The sequence below is a fragment of the Mustela nivalis genome, assembly GCF_964662115.1.
Source record: "Mustela nivalis genome assembly, chromosome: 2".
In the NCBI taxonomy this organism is placed as follows: domain Eukaryota; kingdom Metazoa; phylum Chordata; class Mammalia; order Carnivora; family Mustelidae; genus Mustela; species Mustela nivalis.
The window spans coordinates 133,699,924-133,717,971 of record NC_139021.1 but is presented as its reverse complement, the minus strand read 5'-3'; the positions used below and the strand labels follow the sequence as shown (position 1 = coordinate 133,717,971).

The following is an 18,048-nucleotide window of genomic DNA, read 5'->3' as shown; positions in this document are numbered from 1 at the left end:
AGGGGTTTGTGTCATCATCCTGCGCCCGCCTGCCCCGCGACGTGCCGGCTGCTGGCGCAGCCCTCCGCTCGCCCGGCCTCCCCCTCCCTGGTTCCGCGCTCTGGTTCCGCCATGGAATCCAACAAGGATGAAGCCGAGCGCTGTATTAGCATCGCCCTCAAGGCCATCCAGAGCAACCAGCCCGACCGGGCACTCCGCTTCCTGGACAAGGCTCAGCGGCTGTACCCGACGCCGCGAGTTCGCGGTGAGTGTGAAGTGCCGGAAAGGCAGAGGGGACATTGGAACTGATGGGGGGAATACGGGAACGGACCGAAGGGAGCAGTTGGAGGAGGGGGAGGGGTAGCGAGGCGCGGCTACGCCTGCGCACTGAGACGCGCGGTGGCCGCTGGGAGGTGTAGTCTTTCGCTCCCACGCCTCTCCGGGACGCTGGACACCTGATGACAGGGACGGCCGCGACTTCAACTTTTTGGGCGCTTGTGGAACCCTCTAAAATTTGGAGTTACCGAAAATGAGAGGCGCTGGCGAGCGAGAGGAAGGGAACTTATCTGGAAGCGAAAGCGAACTACTTTTCCCAAGGGGCCATTCGGCGGCCCAGGGCCGGTTGCCGGCCTGGGAAGTATTATAGTTTAGGAAAATAAACATAACTCCTCTGAAGGAGAGAATGGGTTCTGGGGAGGGAAAGGGGACTTCTGACCTTCCCACGGCCTGGAAAGGCGTCTTCATATCTTCACTCTCTGGCATGTCTCTGGGCGAGGAGCAGGGAACACCCTCTCGAAACTAGAACCTGCCTTTTTCGCTCGCTCCACACCACCGCCCTGCACCCGCCGCCCTGAAGCCTGGCCCCTCACTCCTTCTTGGAACCTCTTCACCCGCCTGTGAGATTCGGGGCTTGTTGAAGACGCTGGCTCCGGGCACCCCACCCACCCCCGCCCACAAGAACCCAGCAGTGGCCCCCGTGTGGACAGCACAAGGCTGCTAAGTGTCCCCGAGCTGAGACTTCGAAACCCGGGAGGGATTCGTGAGGTTGTCTCAACTACTCAGCATTTCACTCTAGCCAGGAACCATCTTTTTCTTTAATCTAAGACTTAAGAAGTTTTTCTTAACACAAGCTGGAAGGGAGAAAGATAATCCAGGGGCACCAGGATGGCTCAGTGGGTTAAGCGTCGGTCTTTGGCTCGGTCATGATCTCAGCATCTTGCAATTGATCAGGCTTGAAGCTCCCTACTCCCTCTGCTCCCCCTCCCCTGCTCCTGCGCTCTCTCTCAAGTAAATAAATAAAATCTTAAAAAAAAAAAAAGTCCATTAAAGATACTGGGGTGCCTGGGTGGTTCAGTGGGTTAAAGCCGCTGCCTTCGGCTCAGGTCATGGTCTCAGGGTCCTGGGATCGAGTTTCGCATCGGGCTCTCTGCTCAGCAGGGAGACTGCTTCTCTCTCTCTCTCTCTCTCTCTGCCTGCCTCTCTGCCTACTTGTGATCTCTCTCTGTCAAATAAATAAATAAAATCTTTAAAAAAAAAAAAAAAGATACAGAGATCATACCAGCAGTTATGACACTGGTGTGTAACAGGTACTCCGAATCAGAGGATCTAAGTTCTTGTCCTGAGTGCTACCATGCGATCTTTCTGAGCTTGGGTTTTCTTAGCCAGGAAATTAGAGGGTTGGTGCAGATAATGTGAGTAACAATAATACCATAGAGCTTCTCTGATTAGAAAGCTCTTTTGAGGGATGCCTGGCTGGACCAGTCCGCAGAGCACGCAGCTCTTGATCTCGGGGTTGTTAACTGCAAGCCCCATGTTGGATGTAGAGATGACTTAAAAAAATAAGTAAATAAATCTTAAAAAAAGAAAGAAAGAAAGCTTTTTCAAATACATTTTCTCACTTGAGCCTGCCCTATCAGGGAGGCAGAGCAAAGATCATTATCTTTGTTCTATAGATGAGGAAGTATCTCAGAGGCAAGGGACTTGCCCAAGAATACACAGCTAGAAATTGGAAAGTTCTGTGACTCTATAAATGTTTAATAGAGGAACAAAATGAGAGAGCAGTCAGCCTCCTAACCTTCTTTGCCCACATTTGGAATTGAAAAAGGTGAACACCGTCAGAAGAGGCCACCTGGAACACTTGGATTTTCCTCCTTCCTGACTACAGGTTGATCTTTGGCCTCTTTGCCTTCTTTTGGAGAGGGTTTCAGTCTGTATTTGCCAGGACTCCTGAGGTAACCTGCCCAAGGAGCTTCCCTGTGAAATAAATCACACTCTGTAAGAGGGGAGCCTGGGGGGTGGGCAGCTGGAGGCCCACCAGTCTCAGAATCCGTTTGATCCTGATGCTTCTGGGGACTCAGGAGCAGGTAGCCAAGGAAGGATGGTAACAACATAGCCTTTAGGGCTCTTCTTGTCAGCAGCCTCCTGGGCCAGTTTGGGGGCTTAGACTGGTGTTCTTCCCCGGGATCAAGAAACGGAATTTGCTGAGGCAGAATAGTCACCTGCATGATTGTCATATTCCTGCTATTGTGGAGAGACTATGCCTCATGCCTCTCTGTAAACTTGACCTTGCACCCCCTGTAGCCCTGTACTGAACTGACAAGGACCTGGGGTTAATGTAGGCCTGGGATGGAGAAATCTTGGTTGAAAAAAATATTAGGTAGTTGTTTACACTTGCTCTTTGAGGTTTGAGCTCATTCCAGGTGCTTATTCAATGCTGCAGACTTTGTTTTATTTGCAAGGTGCTCTGCTTGGGGCTAAGTGCATATATGGCAGGATTGGTAAGACATGATCCTTCACCTCAAGGAGCCTGTCATTTAGCGAAGGAGACAACGTTACAGAAAAAATAATACTGTGGTTAAAGAAAATTTTGGCACAGTGTTAGATACCGAGGCCTGAAGGATAGACATGAAAGATCCAGTCCCTGCGCTCCGGGGTCTGTGAGCTGGCGTGGAGGGCTGGGATGGAGTGCTGAGCTCTGAACTACCAGCAGTCTCGTGAGAGACTTAAAAATAACGGCAGCACACAGGTGACGGAAAATAATGGTAGATCACAGTGAGGGAAAGCTTCAGGGAGGAAGACAGAGGCAGCATTTGAACTGCACTTTGGAGGAAGGGAGCAGACTTGGAGAAGGACATACTGGGGAAAAGACACGGAGGCTGGGAGCTGTGAGGTTTGGGGGAGAGGGTTGGGTGGAGCAAGATTTGGCAGCTGTGGAGGTGGTAATTTGAGTATAAAGAGGATTACGGCTGGAAAGTAGGATGGGGCCAGATTGTGGAATTCCTTTCCTGCCAGACCAGGATATTCACTTTATTCTGTAGCTGGTGAAGAGACCGTTGAAGATTTTGAAAGCAGGACTAAGACAAGGGTACCGTTCTTAAAAGAGAACAGCATGAAAGGGAAGAGAAACTGGAGTCGGAAACCATTTGGGAGCCCATTGATTGCAGTGAGTAGGTCAGGAGTTCCGAGTGCCTGAGAGAAGGCAGTCCAGGTGAGCATAAGGTCCTTGGGGAGGAGGCACCATGCCTTGTGTGAGGAGGTATGCTGAGAAGAGGTGGGGGCACAGAATCCAAGCCCGTGTGCCCGGGGAGAACGGAGGGCTGAGGATGGTGGGTGGGAAGAGACAGGCAGAGTGCAAGGTGCCAGTGGCTGTTGCAAAGGAGCGGTCAGCTTGGAGCTCGGGAGAGAGATCTAGGTTCCAGCTGAAAGTCTGGTCGTGCCCATTTGGCGGTGCTCACTGGAGTCCCACCTGGCCGGGGTCACCGTGGGAAGGGGTAGAATACGCACAGCAGTTTGCTGCAGACGCCGCCCTGGGCCACATTTGTCCTTCGCCAACAGACAGAGACTGGGGATGCCACAGTGAGATGGAACAACAGGAAGAGGCGATCTCGGGAGAGGGAGTAGCCAGGTGGCCACGGAGTGGTGATGGGCAGGTGGGGAGCAGCACCGTCAGGCCTCGTGGGAAAAGGGCAAGTTGGGAATTAGAGGGGAAGGATCAAGAGCACGGGTAGACGATGGGTCTAGGAGAGGTGGAAGGACAGACAGCAGGGGGAGAGGTTACGGTGAAAGGAGACTCCACAGCCTTGAAGGGCCAAGGGACCTCACAGTGAAAAGGCCGTGAGGGGATTTCAAACTCGTGCTGTCAGAGGTGGGACCAATGGTGGGACGCTTGTACTGTGGAGTAGTAGCCAGCCCTAAGCGGGGAAGTCACAGGGAAGGGCTGGTGGGGCCGGTCTGTCCCTTTCTGGGAGTTTCTGTCCAGCAGCTGGCAGCACACTGGGCATGGCCTTTGCCTGAGGCTTAGCAGCAATGGTGGAAAGTACCGGGTTTTTCAGGGCGCCAATGGGAACATCCTCGGTTTCCCCAGCATCCACAGAGAGGGGTATGCCAGGCGATGCTGCAGCTCGGGCTGCTTGAGGGTCCTGGGGGAGTCAGGACGGCCACGGTGAAAAGGCCAGCCTCTGGGGGACGGCTTTTGCTTTCAGGGTGTCAGCATGAGAGACGGTTTGGGGCTGGTGAGGTCCAGGGTGGGGCTGTCCGTGCAGGGTCCTCAGCCCTTCCATTCATCGAACCATATTCACGCCTCAGAGCAGCCCCGGGAGGGCAGAGAGGGCGCCCTCCCTGACAGATTCCATAACGTGGCTGCTTAGCAGAGGAGCCGCACTGTCTGGCTCTGCCCCCAGGCTGTTGCCCTATACCGGCCTCTCTCTCCCGGCTCGCTGTGAGCCCTGCAGGCACCTGGACAGAGCCTAGAAATGAAACGGACAGTAACAGAGAACACTGAACACTGGCTGAGTGTTGTGCTAAGTCCTTTATATGCACTTGCTCAGCTCCTTTTCTAGCTCCCTTGAGGGAGATACAGTTTGACATGAAGAAGCTAAATTGACTTGTCTGAGATGACCTTGCTAGCGAGCGGCCAAGCCAGCTCTGAACCCAGGCAGCTTCACCCTACAGTCTGGCTTTGAGGAGGGGCCATCGCTGGTGGCTTTGGCCATAGAAATGCTTTCAGCCCTGCCTCAACTGCCACCTCTCCTGCTGCGGTTCTTATTTCTTTCACCAAGTTCCTGTCTTTTTAATAATATATGTATATTTTTAAAGATTTTATTTATTTGTGGGGGGGTGCACAAGCAGGGGGAGCAGCAGGCAGAGGGAGAAGCAGGCTCCCCGCTGAGCAGGGGGCCAGATGTAGGACTTGATCTCAGGACCGTCAGATCATTACCCAAATCAGAGGCAGACGCTTAGCCAACTGAGCCACCCAGGCGTCCGTACCAAGTTCCTGTCTTTTTAGATGTCTGGCTGCTTTACTGCAAGGGCAGGGGCAGGATCTAAACACAGCCTTGTCTGTCTAACTCCAGAGTCACGGTAGGCTGTTCTGTGTCATACTGTTTCGTGACATTTGCAAGGCAGTCACATCCCACAGCTCTGGCAGAGGCAGTGTCCAGGCCAGAAGAGAGACCTATTTGCCAGCAACCAGAAATCTTGATTTGCCAACCCACGCAGGAGACTTCTGTGTGTCCCCGAGCACATCCATTCCCCTTTGGGCTCCCTTTCCACAATGTAAGGATATTAGAGTGGCTGACTCCATGTAACTACCCTGAAAAGTTTCTAGAATCTTCCCTGAAAAATACTAGAGCGAGTCCATCCCATCTCCTGACTGATGTTCCAATGTATCTGTGGCAGTTGAACGGTTGGTTATGTTGTCCTTGGAGTACATTAGCTCAGCCTGGACCCCCGAGGCTTCCAGAGAAATGGAAATAAACAAGTTCTTTAAATGCCCTCCACACCCCGCAAGCCAGCTCCCCGCCACTGTCCCATCTTCATCAACATCTCTTCATCTTTTGTTCTCTTCTTTTGCTGTTCCTCACTGCCTGGATGGAACTGGCATCTGGGACAGCCTGAAATCTCACGGTTCCAGCTGGGTCCCAAGCCTGCTGAGTGCTGACACTGCTTTCCTAAGCCCTGGAGCTCCCCGGCCCCACCTGCTCGGTTCCCCTCCCCAGCCAGCCAGTTCATCAGCTGGTGTCATAATATCAGCAGCCACTTATTTTGAACTTTCACTCTGTCAGTTTCTGTGCCAGGTGCTTACACATTGTCTCATTTCCTCATCACACATCCCATTACCTGTGTATCCCTTGGGAAACTGAAGTTCAGACAGATTTTAGATTTTTTATCGGCCAGGGCCATACTGCTAGGATGTGAGATTTGAGATTTGAATCCTAGTCTTTCTGAATTTAACTTCTCTTCTCTATTTGGAATGACTGTGCTGGAAGGGGTTCCCCATGCCGAAAGCCAGACTCAGGCAGTCTGGGACAGCATAGTTAAGAACAGGGTTCTGGGAGCTGGGTATCCAGGGTTTAAGTGCTGCCTGCCCAGCTTGTGCAGCCAGGGGCCAATGCATCAGACACACAGCTCTTTTTTATAATGAGGATGGTGGTAGTGAGACAAACCTCTAAGGCCATTGTCAAGATTAAATGAACTAGTATACACAGAGCACTGTGTCCAGGCCAGCCTCACACACAGCAAGCAGTCGGTATGAGTACTCCTCCCAGTGAGCACTCCTGGGCTTTACTGCAGGAGTCCTCCACCTCCCTCATGCAGGGCAGGCTCGACTGTCAGCTCCTTTCCCAGTGAGATCACCTAAGACAGCAGAGGCTCAGAACACAGTGGCCCCCTTGAGCCCTGCTGCTGACCCCTCATGTGAGGCCCGGGGATGTTGCTTTAGAGGGTGTCTGACACCCAGCACAGCGCATTGAGTCCAGCCAGGGGCACTGCTGTCCCTCCTCAGCATGGTGTCCTGGGTCCCTACAGTGGCCCAGATGCCTCGCTTCCCAGGGCACTGCACTCTGGGCATGACTGAGGTTTCCAGAACTGGTTCTGTGCCTGGAATAAATGGGCACAGGGAGCTCCTACCAGAGATTTGGGCTCTTCCTGCTTGAGAAACAGGAACCACGGAGCTGGGTTTTAGTAACTGGGACCCTGAGGGTGACGGCTGATGTCCTACTTAGACTCTGAACATAGAAGTAGGGTGTTTGGGGCGCCTGGGTGGCTCAGTGGGTTAAGCCGCTGCCTTCGGCTCAGGTCGTGATCTCAGGGTCCTGGGATCGAGTCCCGCGTCGGGCTTTCTGCTCAGCAGGGAGCCTGTTTCCTCCTCTCTCTCTCTCTGCCTGCCTCTCTGCCTACTTGTGATCTCTCTCTGTCAAATAAATAAATAAAATCTTTAAAAAAAAAAAAAAGAAGAAGAAGAAGTAGGGTGTTTGACATGGCCAGCCACTTGAAAAATGTAAAGAATAGCAAGTAGCAGAGGTGATCTTTATCCCAAGTCTCCTACCATCTCTGGCCATCTGAGGCAAATTCATTGCCTCCATCCCCTTCACAGCTAAGTAATAGCCTCCAGGAGCCTTTCCCACCAATCTCAGCTGAAACAGATGGTCCTGCTGACTGGGGTCCCCACTAAGGTGGGCATCACACTTTGTCCATCTCAACAGAGTCTGTTAAACACACTACTTTGGGAGGTGCCTGCATGGCTCAGTCATTAAGCATCTGCCTTCGGCTCCGGTCGTGATCCCGGGGTCCTGGGGATCGAGCCCCACATCAGGCTCCCTGCTCAGTGGGGAGTCTGTTTCTCCCTCCCTCTCCCTCTACCCCTCCCCCAGCCTCATGTGCTCTCTCTCAAATAAATAAATCTTTTTTTTTTTTAAAGATTTTATTTATTAATTTGACAGAGAGAAATCACAAGTAGACGGAGAGGCAGGCAGAGAGAGAGAGAGGGGGGAAGCAGGCTCTCTGCTGAGCAGAGAGCCCGATGCGGGACTCGATCCCAGGACTCTGAGATCATGACCTGAGCCGAAGGCAGCGGCTTAACCCACTGAGCCACCCGGGCGCCCCTAAATAAATCTTTTAATAAATAAATAAATAAATACACAAACACACACACTAATTTGGGATTTTTAAAACCTGAAGCATTTATGGTATGTTGTTGTTGTTTTTTTTTTTTGCAGAGTTTTAAATTAACCCATACCCAGGAGCACCTGCAGTCTCAGTCATTTTACAACCCTTGATCTCGGGGTTATGAGTTCGAGCTCCATACTGGGTGTAGAGATTACTTAAAAATAAAATCTTAAAAAAGATTTTAAATAACCCATACCCTGACAACTCTTGAGCTTTGTGGATCCTGCGAAAGCAGGCAGCTAGCCTACTAGTGCCCACTGCCTCCCCACCCCCCATGCCCAAGTCAGGGATGGAGCTAGTGGCTCTCCCGGAAGAAGCAGCAGGTGGGATGCGGGATGGGGTGGGGTCCTGGTCGTCTCAAGACCAGGCCACACCTCAGTTGTGGCACATGGCCTTGCTGGAACGGGAGCCCTGAATGCTTTGCTTGCCTCACACAGCCCTGATCGAGTCCCTCAACCAGAAACCGCAGTCTGCCGGTGACCATCCCCAGCCCACAGACACAACCCACAGGAAACCAGGTGGGGCCGATGCCCCCTCTGCCAACGGAGAAGCTGGAGGAGGAGAGAGCACCAAAGGCTACACAGCAGAGCAAGTAGCAGCAGTGAAAAGGTAGAGGGGCCGGAGCCTGGTGCTGCTGGGAAGTTTCTAGCTCGAGAAAGCTTCCTGCAGTGTGTCCCCCACCTCACATCTGCCTGTGGTCCGGGTGGACCCTGGGGGGTCCTAAGGATGGATGAGGTCCAGCTGGGCGGGCTCACTGGGCCCCGGGAATGTGGACTGTCCTGTCCCCTCCTGCCAAGACAGCCCACAGCAGGGGCTAGAAATGCTGCGTCTGCCGCCGGCTTCCTCTGCTGCAGGCCAGGCAAGCCTCAGCCTTTTCACACAGCTCTGGTTATCAGAGATGGGGCTTGGGCTCCCCTTCCAGCTTCTGCCCCACCCCCAACAAAGACCCTTTCAGGCCAGAGCCTATGTGACCCAAAATGGAGACAGGAGACAGCCTTGAGCAGGCCCCGCACAGATACTGACAGGCCTTTTTGAGGTGGCCTCCAGTGAGAGTGCCTCTTAGCAAAAGGAAATGGTTCCTGGTCTGAAACACAGCAGCTGCCCCCTCTGAAATCCGAAATGTATTCTGGTGTTTCCCCTGGGCCCTACCTGGCTCCCCATCCAAGGTGGAGCTCACTGAGGCTCCCTTGTCCCCAAGGTTTGACAGCTGACCTAGAGGAGCTATCAGCCAAGCCCTGCTGGTCCCTCTGAGCTGAACACTGCCCGTGCCTCGCCCCCCTCTCCTCACGGCCCTGGGCCCGCTCTACCCCTTCCCCCAGGGTCAAGCAGTGTAAAGATTACTATGAGATCCTGGGGGTGAGCAGAGGGGCCTCCGATGAGGACCTGAAGAAGGCCTACCGCAAGCTGGCCCTCAAGTTCCACCCAGACAAGAACCACGCACCGGGTGCCACTGAAGCTTTCAAAGGTAGGCCAGCCTTGGTTTCCGGCTATTTGGTGGTTCTTATCTCCTGCCCTTGCCCTTGAGAAGGAATAAGAGGTCAGGACAACTTTTCCAGGAAGTGGCCTTCGACCTGAGTCTCTTGGGCTCAGGAGCTGCTTCCTGGAAAGAAAGTCCTAGCAGCCACCTCTAGCCTACTGAGTCTGTCGGAGCTGAGAGAGCACCAGTCCTGACTCTCCTTCCTCCACGTTCCCCGGGAGTGACAGGAGGGGAGCTGAGGCAAGAGGGGACCAGCGGCTTCACGGTCACACAGCAATGGAGGGTCAGAAGCAGGCCTCCTGACTCACCCGTGTGCATGTTCCCATCTTGGGATCTTGGTAACAGTTTCCCTGTGCTGAGGGGCAGAGTAGCCTCAGGTCAGTGTCCCGGTGGGCCTCAGCAGCAGCAGCCGCCACCAGCCCCGCACTACACACATACTCACATGTAACACACTCTTCCACGAGGTGGTGACCACAGTCAAGAAGAGGGCCTGTGGTGGAGCGGGTGACAGAAGGTTCCCCTGAGACCTGGTGTGCTGCTTCTTGGGCCCACCCTGGTTACTCCATTCCAGGCTGCTTCGGGTTGGGCCTGCTTGGTTGGGGTAGTCTGCAGGCAGCATCCCCGTCAGCCAGCCCCAGGGGGAGAAGGTGAGTAGAATTAGGTAGGCAAGGTAGCCATGGTTAAGGTTGGGCCAGCCCAGACTTCTGCCTGCTGCCTGCATGACAGACACAGAGGCCGGAGCCAGCCCTGGGGCCTTGTGGGAACGAGAGGAGGGGGTTCTTTCCCCAGGGCTGCAGGTTGCAGACGCAGCTCTGACCCAATCCTTTGAGAGAGTGAGTCACTTGAGAAGGAGCAAGAGACTAAGGACGACCTGGAGCTGGGTCGCTTGAGGCACAGGTTTCCTACCTGAGGGAGATCTCATGGGGCCTTGGGGCCCAGCCAAGGAACAGCAGCTGGGACCTAGACCCCAGACAGGAGAGGGCTCTGCAGGCCACACTACCAACAGTAGAAAAGTTTTGACTAGAACCTCGTGATCTGGCCCTTGCCAGCAGTTGCTGTAGGAGTAAGATAAGGCCCATAAAGGGCCCCGGAGCATAGAAGAGCCTGGGCCATCATCTTGAGGTGGAGAGCGGGGGCCTGAGTGTTAGTGTTAATTCTCCACCCGGCGCAGACGGCCTCGATCCATTTCGAGGTACTCCTGCCTGCCCCCCTCCTCTCATGTGCCCAGCAGCCCAACTTCTGCCAACCTGGAGGACTCCCACTTCCTAAAATACCAGTTGAGTACCTAAAGGAAGAGAGCTCTTGGCTGCGGTGTTAGCCTTCCCTGCATGCCCCAGGTCCTCAGGCCTGACTTACACCTCCTTTCTAGCCATTGGCACAGCATATGCGGTACTTAGTAACCCAGAGAAAAGGAAGCAGTATGACCAGTTCGGTGACGACAAGAGCCAGGCAGCCCGACACGGCCATGGGCATGGGGACTTCCACCGTGGCTTTGAGGCTGACATCTCCCCCGAGGACCTCTTCAACATGTTCTTTGGCGGTGGCTTCCCATCTAGTAAGTACCTCGGCCTTCCCGCAGCCAGGCCTCCCTGGGGGTGATGGTGGGAGACTGGATGCCGGCTGCTCCCTTCCCCAGCAGCCCCACCCCCTGACTCGGTCCCTCTGACCTCCAGGTAATGTCCACGTCTACAGCAACGGCCGCATGCGCTATACCTACCAGCAAAGGCAGGACCGCAGGGAGAACCAGGGTGACGTGAGTGAGAAAGGCACCGGGGAGAGCAGGGGAGGGCACCAGGCCCCACCGCGGGTGCAGGGCCTGAAGGGGAAGTGACATTCCCAGATGTCCTGGGAGGGCAGTGCCCCCACCATTCTCAGCCAAGGAGTCATCTTGGGCCCCCCCCCCTTGCCATTCTGCCGAGCGACACCAGAGGGAGCCACACTCCACAGTGCTGCCCAGAAGGAGTGGGGTTTGGTGGCCGGTTGGGGAATGTCATGCAGAAACTTCTCCACCTACAGACAGGTTTGAGTGTGAAAGGCTTTTGTGCAGTCCATTTGTTCATAAGGCCACAGTGACATCTTCCAAGCAACAGGAAGTGAAACATGACGAGAGAAGTGTGAGGGATGACAAAGGTTGTTGACTCTTCTTGCTTCCTTCTAGCACTCATAAAAGATGGACACAAAAACTATAACCAGACAGTGCTTCAAAAGCATTTTGAATGCCACAGGTTTAAAGAACAGCTAGCTGACCAACATTAAGATACTGTGGATAATTCCAGAGCATTTAAAATTATGGCAGACGGTGACGGTCCCTCTGTTAGGTCAGTGTGGCCTTGTGTTTTTAGTTATTCGTGTTTTAAAACTGTGTGTGTGTGTGTTTTGAACATACAGAAGAATTTTTAAAATCAAAAATTATCACACAGTAAACAAATCTGTTTTTATCTACAATTTTGTAATTGGCAGTTTTTGAACTGGTGTACAGTGAAGGCCTCCCTCCGGCCCTGCCTACCAGTCTGCTGGAGGCGACCGCTCTTGCTTATGTTTTTGGTAATCTCTGACGAGCAAGCACATGTAGGTGCCCTCTTCCTCTCCGTAACTCCAGTTGCCATTTTGTTTTCATCTGGGGGAGCTGGCAGGTGGAGGAGCTTCGTCTTTCGGGGGCCTGTGGAGGGGGAGGGGGAGAAAGTAGTGTCATGGCCTGTTTGCGTGGCAGCTGCCTCCTGCCGCCGGGGCTCCTTTGCGCCTAGAAAGCCAGTGGTGGTTGTGGCTGATGCCACGTTCCCATGGATGACGTCCAGCTTGAGTGACTGCTGACTCTTCCTTCCAGGGCGGGCTGGGGGTGTTTGTTCAACTGATGCCTATCCTCATCCTGATCCTCGTGTCAGCTCTCAGCCAGCTCATGGTCTCCAGCCCCCCATACAGCCTGAGCCCAAGGCCGTGAGTACTTGCAGCCAGGGACGGGGCTGGGATGGTGGGCGGACAGGGACCTGGCATTCTCAGCCGCCATCAGGGGCCTGCCTTCCCGTCCTGTGGGTCCTTGATCACAATGCAGAAATCTGGCTTATGGTCAAGAAAACACACTTTATCTGTGGAGCTTAGGTTCTTGATCTTTTAGGATCATGGTCCGCTAAGAAAATGTCATGAAAATTGCAGATCTTCTCCCTCAGACAGTGCACGTGCACACAGCATTGTGCATGATTTCATAGGCTTCATGCTCCCCCCATCTGCTGACATAAGAACCTCTGCTCTTAAGTTCTGGTTGGGAGCCTTGGGGCCATGGAAGGAATAAGGGGCCCTAGAATCAAACAGAGCAAAAGAGGCTTTGAATCCCAGCTACTCTACTAACTAAACAGCTGTGTGACACTGGACGACGGTCTGAGCTTTGTTTCCCTCATCTGTGCAATGGGGATAACATCTATCTGCTTGTGAAAATTAAATGAGTAATATACGTAAGATGCTGGGCTCGGGGCGCCTGCTGCAGGCTCATCCGGTGGAGTGTGCAGCTCTTGATCTCGGGCTCTCGAGTTCGAGCCTCATGTTGAGTATAGAGATTACTTTAAAATAAATGGGCAGAATGTTTGTTTAAAAATGCCACGCTTGCCAGAGATGTTCAACAGTGTTTGTTAAATGAATATATGGTGAACTAGGGCAAGTTATTTGGCCTTTTAAGGTATGAGCTCCCCTCATTTATTTCCAGCAGCTGGCCCCGTGTCAGATACATCCATTGTTACAGAGTGGGTGCTCAGCTTCTACTGGTGGAATCCCTCTGCTCCCAGAGGGGCCTTGCCCTATCTGGGAGCCTGGAGGCCTTCCTCTTGGCCAGCAGGGGGCAGAGTAGGGCCACTGGACCAACACAGGTGGCCCAGGCTCTGTGTGGCATTGTTGCCAGCCAGCCCTTTGCTCTGCTGCTGGAGAGGCAAGAGAGGGCAGGTGTAGGGGCTGTGCTGCCCCCAGCGCTGACTTCTGTCTGTGGCGTGTCAAGGCTCTTCCCACAGCCTGCAGAGCCTGTGGGTAGAGCTGGAAGGTGAGATGAGAACTGCAAGGCCACGGCTCCTTGGAGTCCTTCTGTCATGTTGTTCCTAAGCCTCTTAACTCCAGACTGGGATCCCCAGGTAGGCAGGCAGGCCGGCCCTGGGCAACAATCGCCTTAGGGGAGGAATGCGGAGATGGAGGCACGGGGAGCCCGACTCATACCCCTAATCAGAGGCCGAGGCCTGCCTCCCCTCCTGCGCCAACCAAGGCCTCTCATAAAGGGGCTTCTCCCCACAGGCCCCGGTCTGCAGTGTGGTAAGCAGATAGCCTGAGGAAGGGCTGGCCATTCCTTCAGAGCCTCATTTTGGGTGTTATGCGAGTCCCGCTCTGGTCGGGAAGGAAGCAGGTCCTCCCATGGCCTGTGCTGTATGTCCATTTAGGGAGCCATGTCATCCTTTAGAACTGTCCTGGGCCGGGGGCCTATCCCCACTCTGTGCCTGATGTATTTCTGGCCAGGTCGGTGGGCCACGTCCACAGGCGAGTCACTGACCACCTGAATGTCGTCTACTACGTGGCAGACACCTTCTCTAAGGAGTACACAGGCTCCAGCCTCAAAACAGTTGAACGGAACGTGGAAGACGATTATATCGCCAACCTCCGAAACAACTGCTGGAAGGAGAAGCAGCAGAGTGAGTGTGTGGGGGTCGTGGGGACAGAGCTTGAGAGCAGGGAAGAGAGGCCTGCCCACCAGGGATTTGTGGACCCAGCACCTGGAACGGCCTTGTACCAGCCCCTCCCAGTCAGGAGCAGGACCCCAGCCCTGTTTCGTGGGACCAGGAGCTGGGGGCCACCTGGAGATTTCCTCCAGGTTCCTGTAAATCACAGCCATCGGCCTCCGTTTGGCTGCCAGAGGTAAGGATGTCAAGACAGACCGGAGCACATGTCCTAGCTGCTGAGTGATGGGGCCTCCAGCTCTGTCTGTGGGACCCAAGGGTGGTCAGACCAGGGTAACAGCTTCTTTCCCTCTCACAAGTTGGGACCAAAGTCCAGGGTCATTCCTAAAGGGAGGCCAGCTCTGCCCCAGCTCCAGGGCCTGTAACAGCCTTTCTCCTGCCCCCCAAAGGCTAGGCAGGTGCTCTGGTAGCCTTTGGGAGGACCCAGGTACATCCTAACTCTGTCCTCTTGCTTTGCAGAGGAAGGCTTGCTATACCGGGCCCGATACTTCGGTGACACAGATATGTACCACAAAGCACAGAGGATGAGCACGCCGAGCTGTAACCGACTGTCAGAGGTGCAGGCCTCCCTGCATGGATAGTCCTGGGCCAGCCGCGCCACCGAGGTCCAAGTATGAGCAAGGGCTTCCTCTGCCCTGCAATTCCTGGCAGCTCTGGCCCTGGTCTTGAGGCGGAGGCAGGTGGGAGGGAGGGGGGGAGGGGGATGGCCTGTTGATGACAACTCCTCGTCCCCAGCCTGATCTCCCGCCTGCAGTGTTGGGGTAGCTCTAGTGCGTGCTCAAAAAGCAAGGTCTGTTTCAGGCCTCTAGTACTACTGGGAATGTGGGCAGCCCAAGAGCCAGGCAGAAGGGGGAGCTCAGGACCATTGCTGAGGGCCATGAGTGCTTCCCTGTCTCATCCAGCCCCCCAAGTCACTGTGGCCCCTTCCCAAGTACAGCAGACTATTGTCTGTGCTCTGCTATTTAGACCTCCAAGTATCACTGGTCCCAAGATAGGCCCCCCCAACGCCCCCGCCTCCCAACACACACACACATACACTCACCACCTGACATCACGAAGAAACACGTGAGCATGGTGAGCCAAGATCCCATCCTCTTCCTCTGCCCTTCCTGACAGGAAGAGATGGAACAGGGTGGATGGGCAGCCTCACAGTGGGTCTGGGAGGGAGCCAGCAGGCTGGGAGCAGGAGAGACCACTCGCCCTCTGGTGGAATCACAGGCAGTCTTTCAGGTGCTAGTACAGCTCGCTGCCTGGAAGCCCCAGGCATTCGGGCTGCGCAGGCATCTCACTTACGGTCTAAGGAAGAGAACAGAGGTCATGAGTTGAGGGTGGAATGCCGAGCCTTTAGTACTGAAGGTGGGTGGGGAGGGTATGCCATGTCACTGGTAGCAGGCTCCCGCCTCCTGTACCCCTGCATGTGGGTAAGTGAGCTCTGTTCCCAGCAGTTGCCGGCGGGGACAGATGGGACCAAGCCCAAAGGAGTGTAGGCAGAGCCAAGAAAGGTTCTTCTCTGTGTTGGTACCTGCCTGTCCGTCCTCTGCCTGTGTCCCCCTCGGCAGCGGTCCAGCTCCAGACGCTGTGCTTAGAGGCCATCTGCTAACGCCTCCGGGAGTGACAGTGCAGGAGGGAGACAGGTTGGGGCTGAGGTGGGCAGGCCAGCAGCCAGGAGGTTGGCTTGTTTGCGGAGGCTCCAGGCCACGTGATCACCAAGCTAACTGCTACCACTCTCCTCCGCAGACCATGAAATCCCTGGAGAATTTTTGGTGACATGCACTGAGCCAAGGTGATGGACTGTATATTTAAGGAAAGACATAAAAAGAAAAAAAAATTAAAATGGAATTGGAGGCCGAACACCACACAGCTGCCCTCTCTCTCACCCAGTAAATGCTGAAAGCTCTTAGGACAGGAAAACCTGCCACTGGGCTGCTTCCCTTCCTCCCGGGGCTGGCAGAGGCTCAGGCTCTACTTCGGCTCTCTCCTAGGATACGGAAACCATGGCAACGAAAGTAGAATGTAAAACTTGGAGCAAAGGGCTGGGGGAGGGGGTGCCCAACTGCCTTCCTCCCCCTCTGGGAGCCACCACCAGTCACCTCTCCGTGGAAGCCAGTCAGAGGCATTGGCCAAGGATAGGAGGAGGAGGAGCGAGAACTCTCCATAGAATGTAATTTTCAGAGCATGTATATGTACATATATATATATATCTATTTATATGTAAATAGCATATATAAAGATATATATATATACATATATATATACAGTCTACTTTTTAAACTATGCAGGGATTTGGTTATTTAGCTGATTTCCTCCCTGTTTTAGAAAATGAGGCCTGTGTGGGGAAGGTCACTTGGTCCTTCAAAGGCTAGACATTGGCCAGAGCTGACAGCCTGAAGGAAAATCCCCTCAACCCCAGCCTGCTGTTGATGGCAGCAGTAATCATGATAGTGTAAGTCTAGAGAACTCAGAGGGTGCCAGGGTCGTGATGAAGCTGGAGGGGAACAGGCTTTGAGGGGAGGAAGTGCCCCTAGGGCCAGGTACCCTGTCAGGATCCAGTCGTGGTAGAGGCTCCCGGCTGCCTGCGGGTGTGGTACCACCCACCACAAGCTTTGGTCAGCTCAGGTGGGCTCTTGGGCCTGGAGCCCAGGAGCCTTCTGCCACAGAGAGCAGGGTTAGAGAGGGGGACCAAGTTCTGCCTGGCCACCACCCCCACCTCGGTCCCAAAGTGGGTTTTGCCTTATAGATGCCACAGGGCACAGCTCCGTGTTGTTGCCACTGGTTTCCCAAGTCAGGCACCAAGGACTCCAGATGGTTCTTCCTCCAAGAATCAGCCAGGCGGTGCCCAAGACCCTGGGGCAGCAGCCACCTCCTGAAGAAAGTCCAGGCCTGTGGGCACCTCTGTCTCCGCCATCCATGGACGTGCTGCCACCCAGCCTTCTGTTGCACTTTGGACAAAGGCTACATCCGAACCTGAAGGGTTTCCTTCTACTCACCTTGAAGTGAGGATTTTTCTCACAACAGCAGTTGCTACCAAGGGAAGGGAGGGAAGTTTTATTTATTCCCACAGTTTATACTGAGCCTTTTGGAATTACCGTTTTTCCCAAATTTTCCTCTGGCAGTGGGTGTGTCCTGGAGTCTGCCATCGTCCAAAGCCTTACTTCCCTAAGCTGCCAGCCAGGAGGCCATAACCACCCTCCCAGAATTCCTCTTGGCTCTTTTTTTTTCTTTTTCTTTTTTTTTTTTTTCTTAAGTAACCCCCAACGAATAAGATTCTTGCTGGGAAAGGAAGCTTGGTAAAGAAGTGTCAGATTGGATTTTTGAACGAGATCCCACCCTGTGATGCAACAGCCACCCCAGCCCGAGAGACACTAAGAACTGGACATGGGCAGGAGCGCCCCACCCTTGGTGGCCCCGGTGCTCTGCTGCCACCTCCCCTACCATCTGGTCTCGGTAGCCGTCCCCAGGTGGGCTGACCCATGTGCAATAAGAACATAGATCCTAAAGGATCCCCTGAGAAGCTGTATTTCTTGAATTAGAATTCTAAAATTGTACATCTATAAATATATGTTTATTATGTGATTGGCCTTGGTGGGTCTGCATTGAGTAGGGGAGCTGAGGTGGGACACAGCCCACAGCCCAGGCCGGACCACCAGCAGTCCTGGGTGACCAGCCCAAATGTCCTCACCCCTTGCCCCAGCTGACAGCCACTTCAGTCACAAGTGTTCTTCCAAGGCTGACTCCAGGCAAAGGGGAAAGGGCTCAGGCCAGGATTCTGGGGTCCCTGGCAACCTCTGCTTCCCCCAGTTCCTGCTCCCTCTCTGTCCCTCCTGTGAGCTGAGCGAAACATTGAGAATCTTCCCTCCTCCCCAGTTGGGAGCTAGAGCCCACTCTGGATCCAGAGCAGGGGGAAAGTTCAAGTTTCTTTCCATCTCTGCCTGCACAGTCTTTTAG

General features: G+C 54.1%; 1 protein-coding gene and 1 long non-coding RNA gene across 3 annotated transcripts; one reads left to right on the top strand and one right to left on the bottom strand.

Moving 5' to 3' along the window:
* Positions 1–10: 10 nt before the first annotated feature.
* DNAJB12 (DnaJ heat shock protein family (Hsp40) member B12) lies at positions 11–17,676 on the top strand. 2 transcript variants are annotated; one of them, XM_082716003.1, is made up of 9 exons: positions 11–244; positions 8,361–8,532; positions 9,243–9,388; positions 10,770–10,955; positions 11,074–11,153; positions 12,225–12,334; positions 13,886–14,058; positions 14,563–14,660; positions 15,841–17,676. In XM_082716003.1, the coding sequence occupies exons 1-9, from the start codon at positions 112–114 to the stop codon at positions 15,868–15,870; spliced, it is 1,128 nt and encodes a 375-aa protein (XP_082572129.1). In that variant the 5' UTR covers positions 11–111; the 3' UTR covers positions 15,871–17,676. The 2 variants fall into 2 exon arrangements, with proteins under 2 accessions (XP_082572129.1, XP_082572130.1); XM_082716004.1 differs by having other exon boundaries at positions 12–244; positions 14,563–14,714.
* Positions 11,831–15,841, bottom strand: LOC309855721. The gene is made up of 3 exons (XR_014306947.1): positions 15,626–15,841; positions 15,146–15,399; positions 11,831–12,059 (listed from the first exon to the last, which is right to left on the bottom strand). It is a non-coding gene; the product is annotated as an uncharacterized lncRNA (long non-coding RNA).
* Positions 17,677–18,048: the final 372 nt, after the last annotated feature.

Coding starts and splice junctions, on each gene's coding strand:
- DNAJB12 (XM_082716003.1), top strand. CDS start 112: ATGGAATCCAACAAGGATGAAGCCGAGCGCTGTATTAGCATCGCCCTC. Junction 8,533..9,242: donor CAAGTAGCAGCAGTGAAAAG/GTAGAGGGGCCG, acceptor CCCTTCCCCCAG/GGTCAAGCAGTGTAAAGATT. Junction 11,154..12,224: donor GCAGGGAGAACCAGGGTGAC/GTGAGTGAGAAA, acceptor TCTTCCTTCCAG/GGCGGGCTGGGGGTGTTTGT.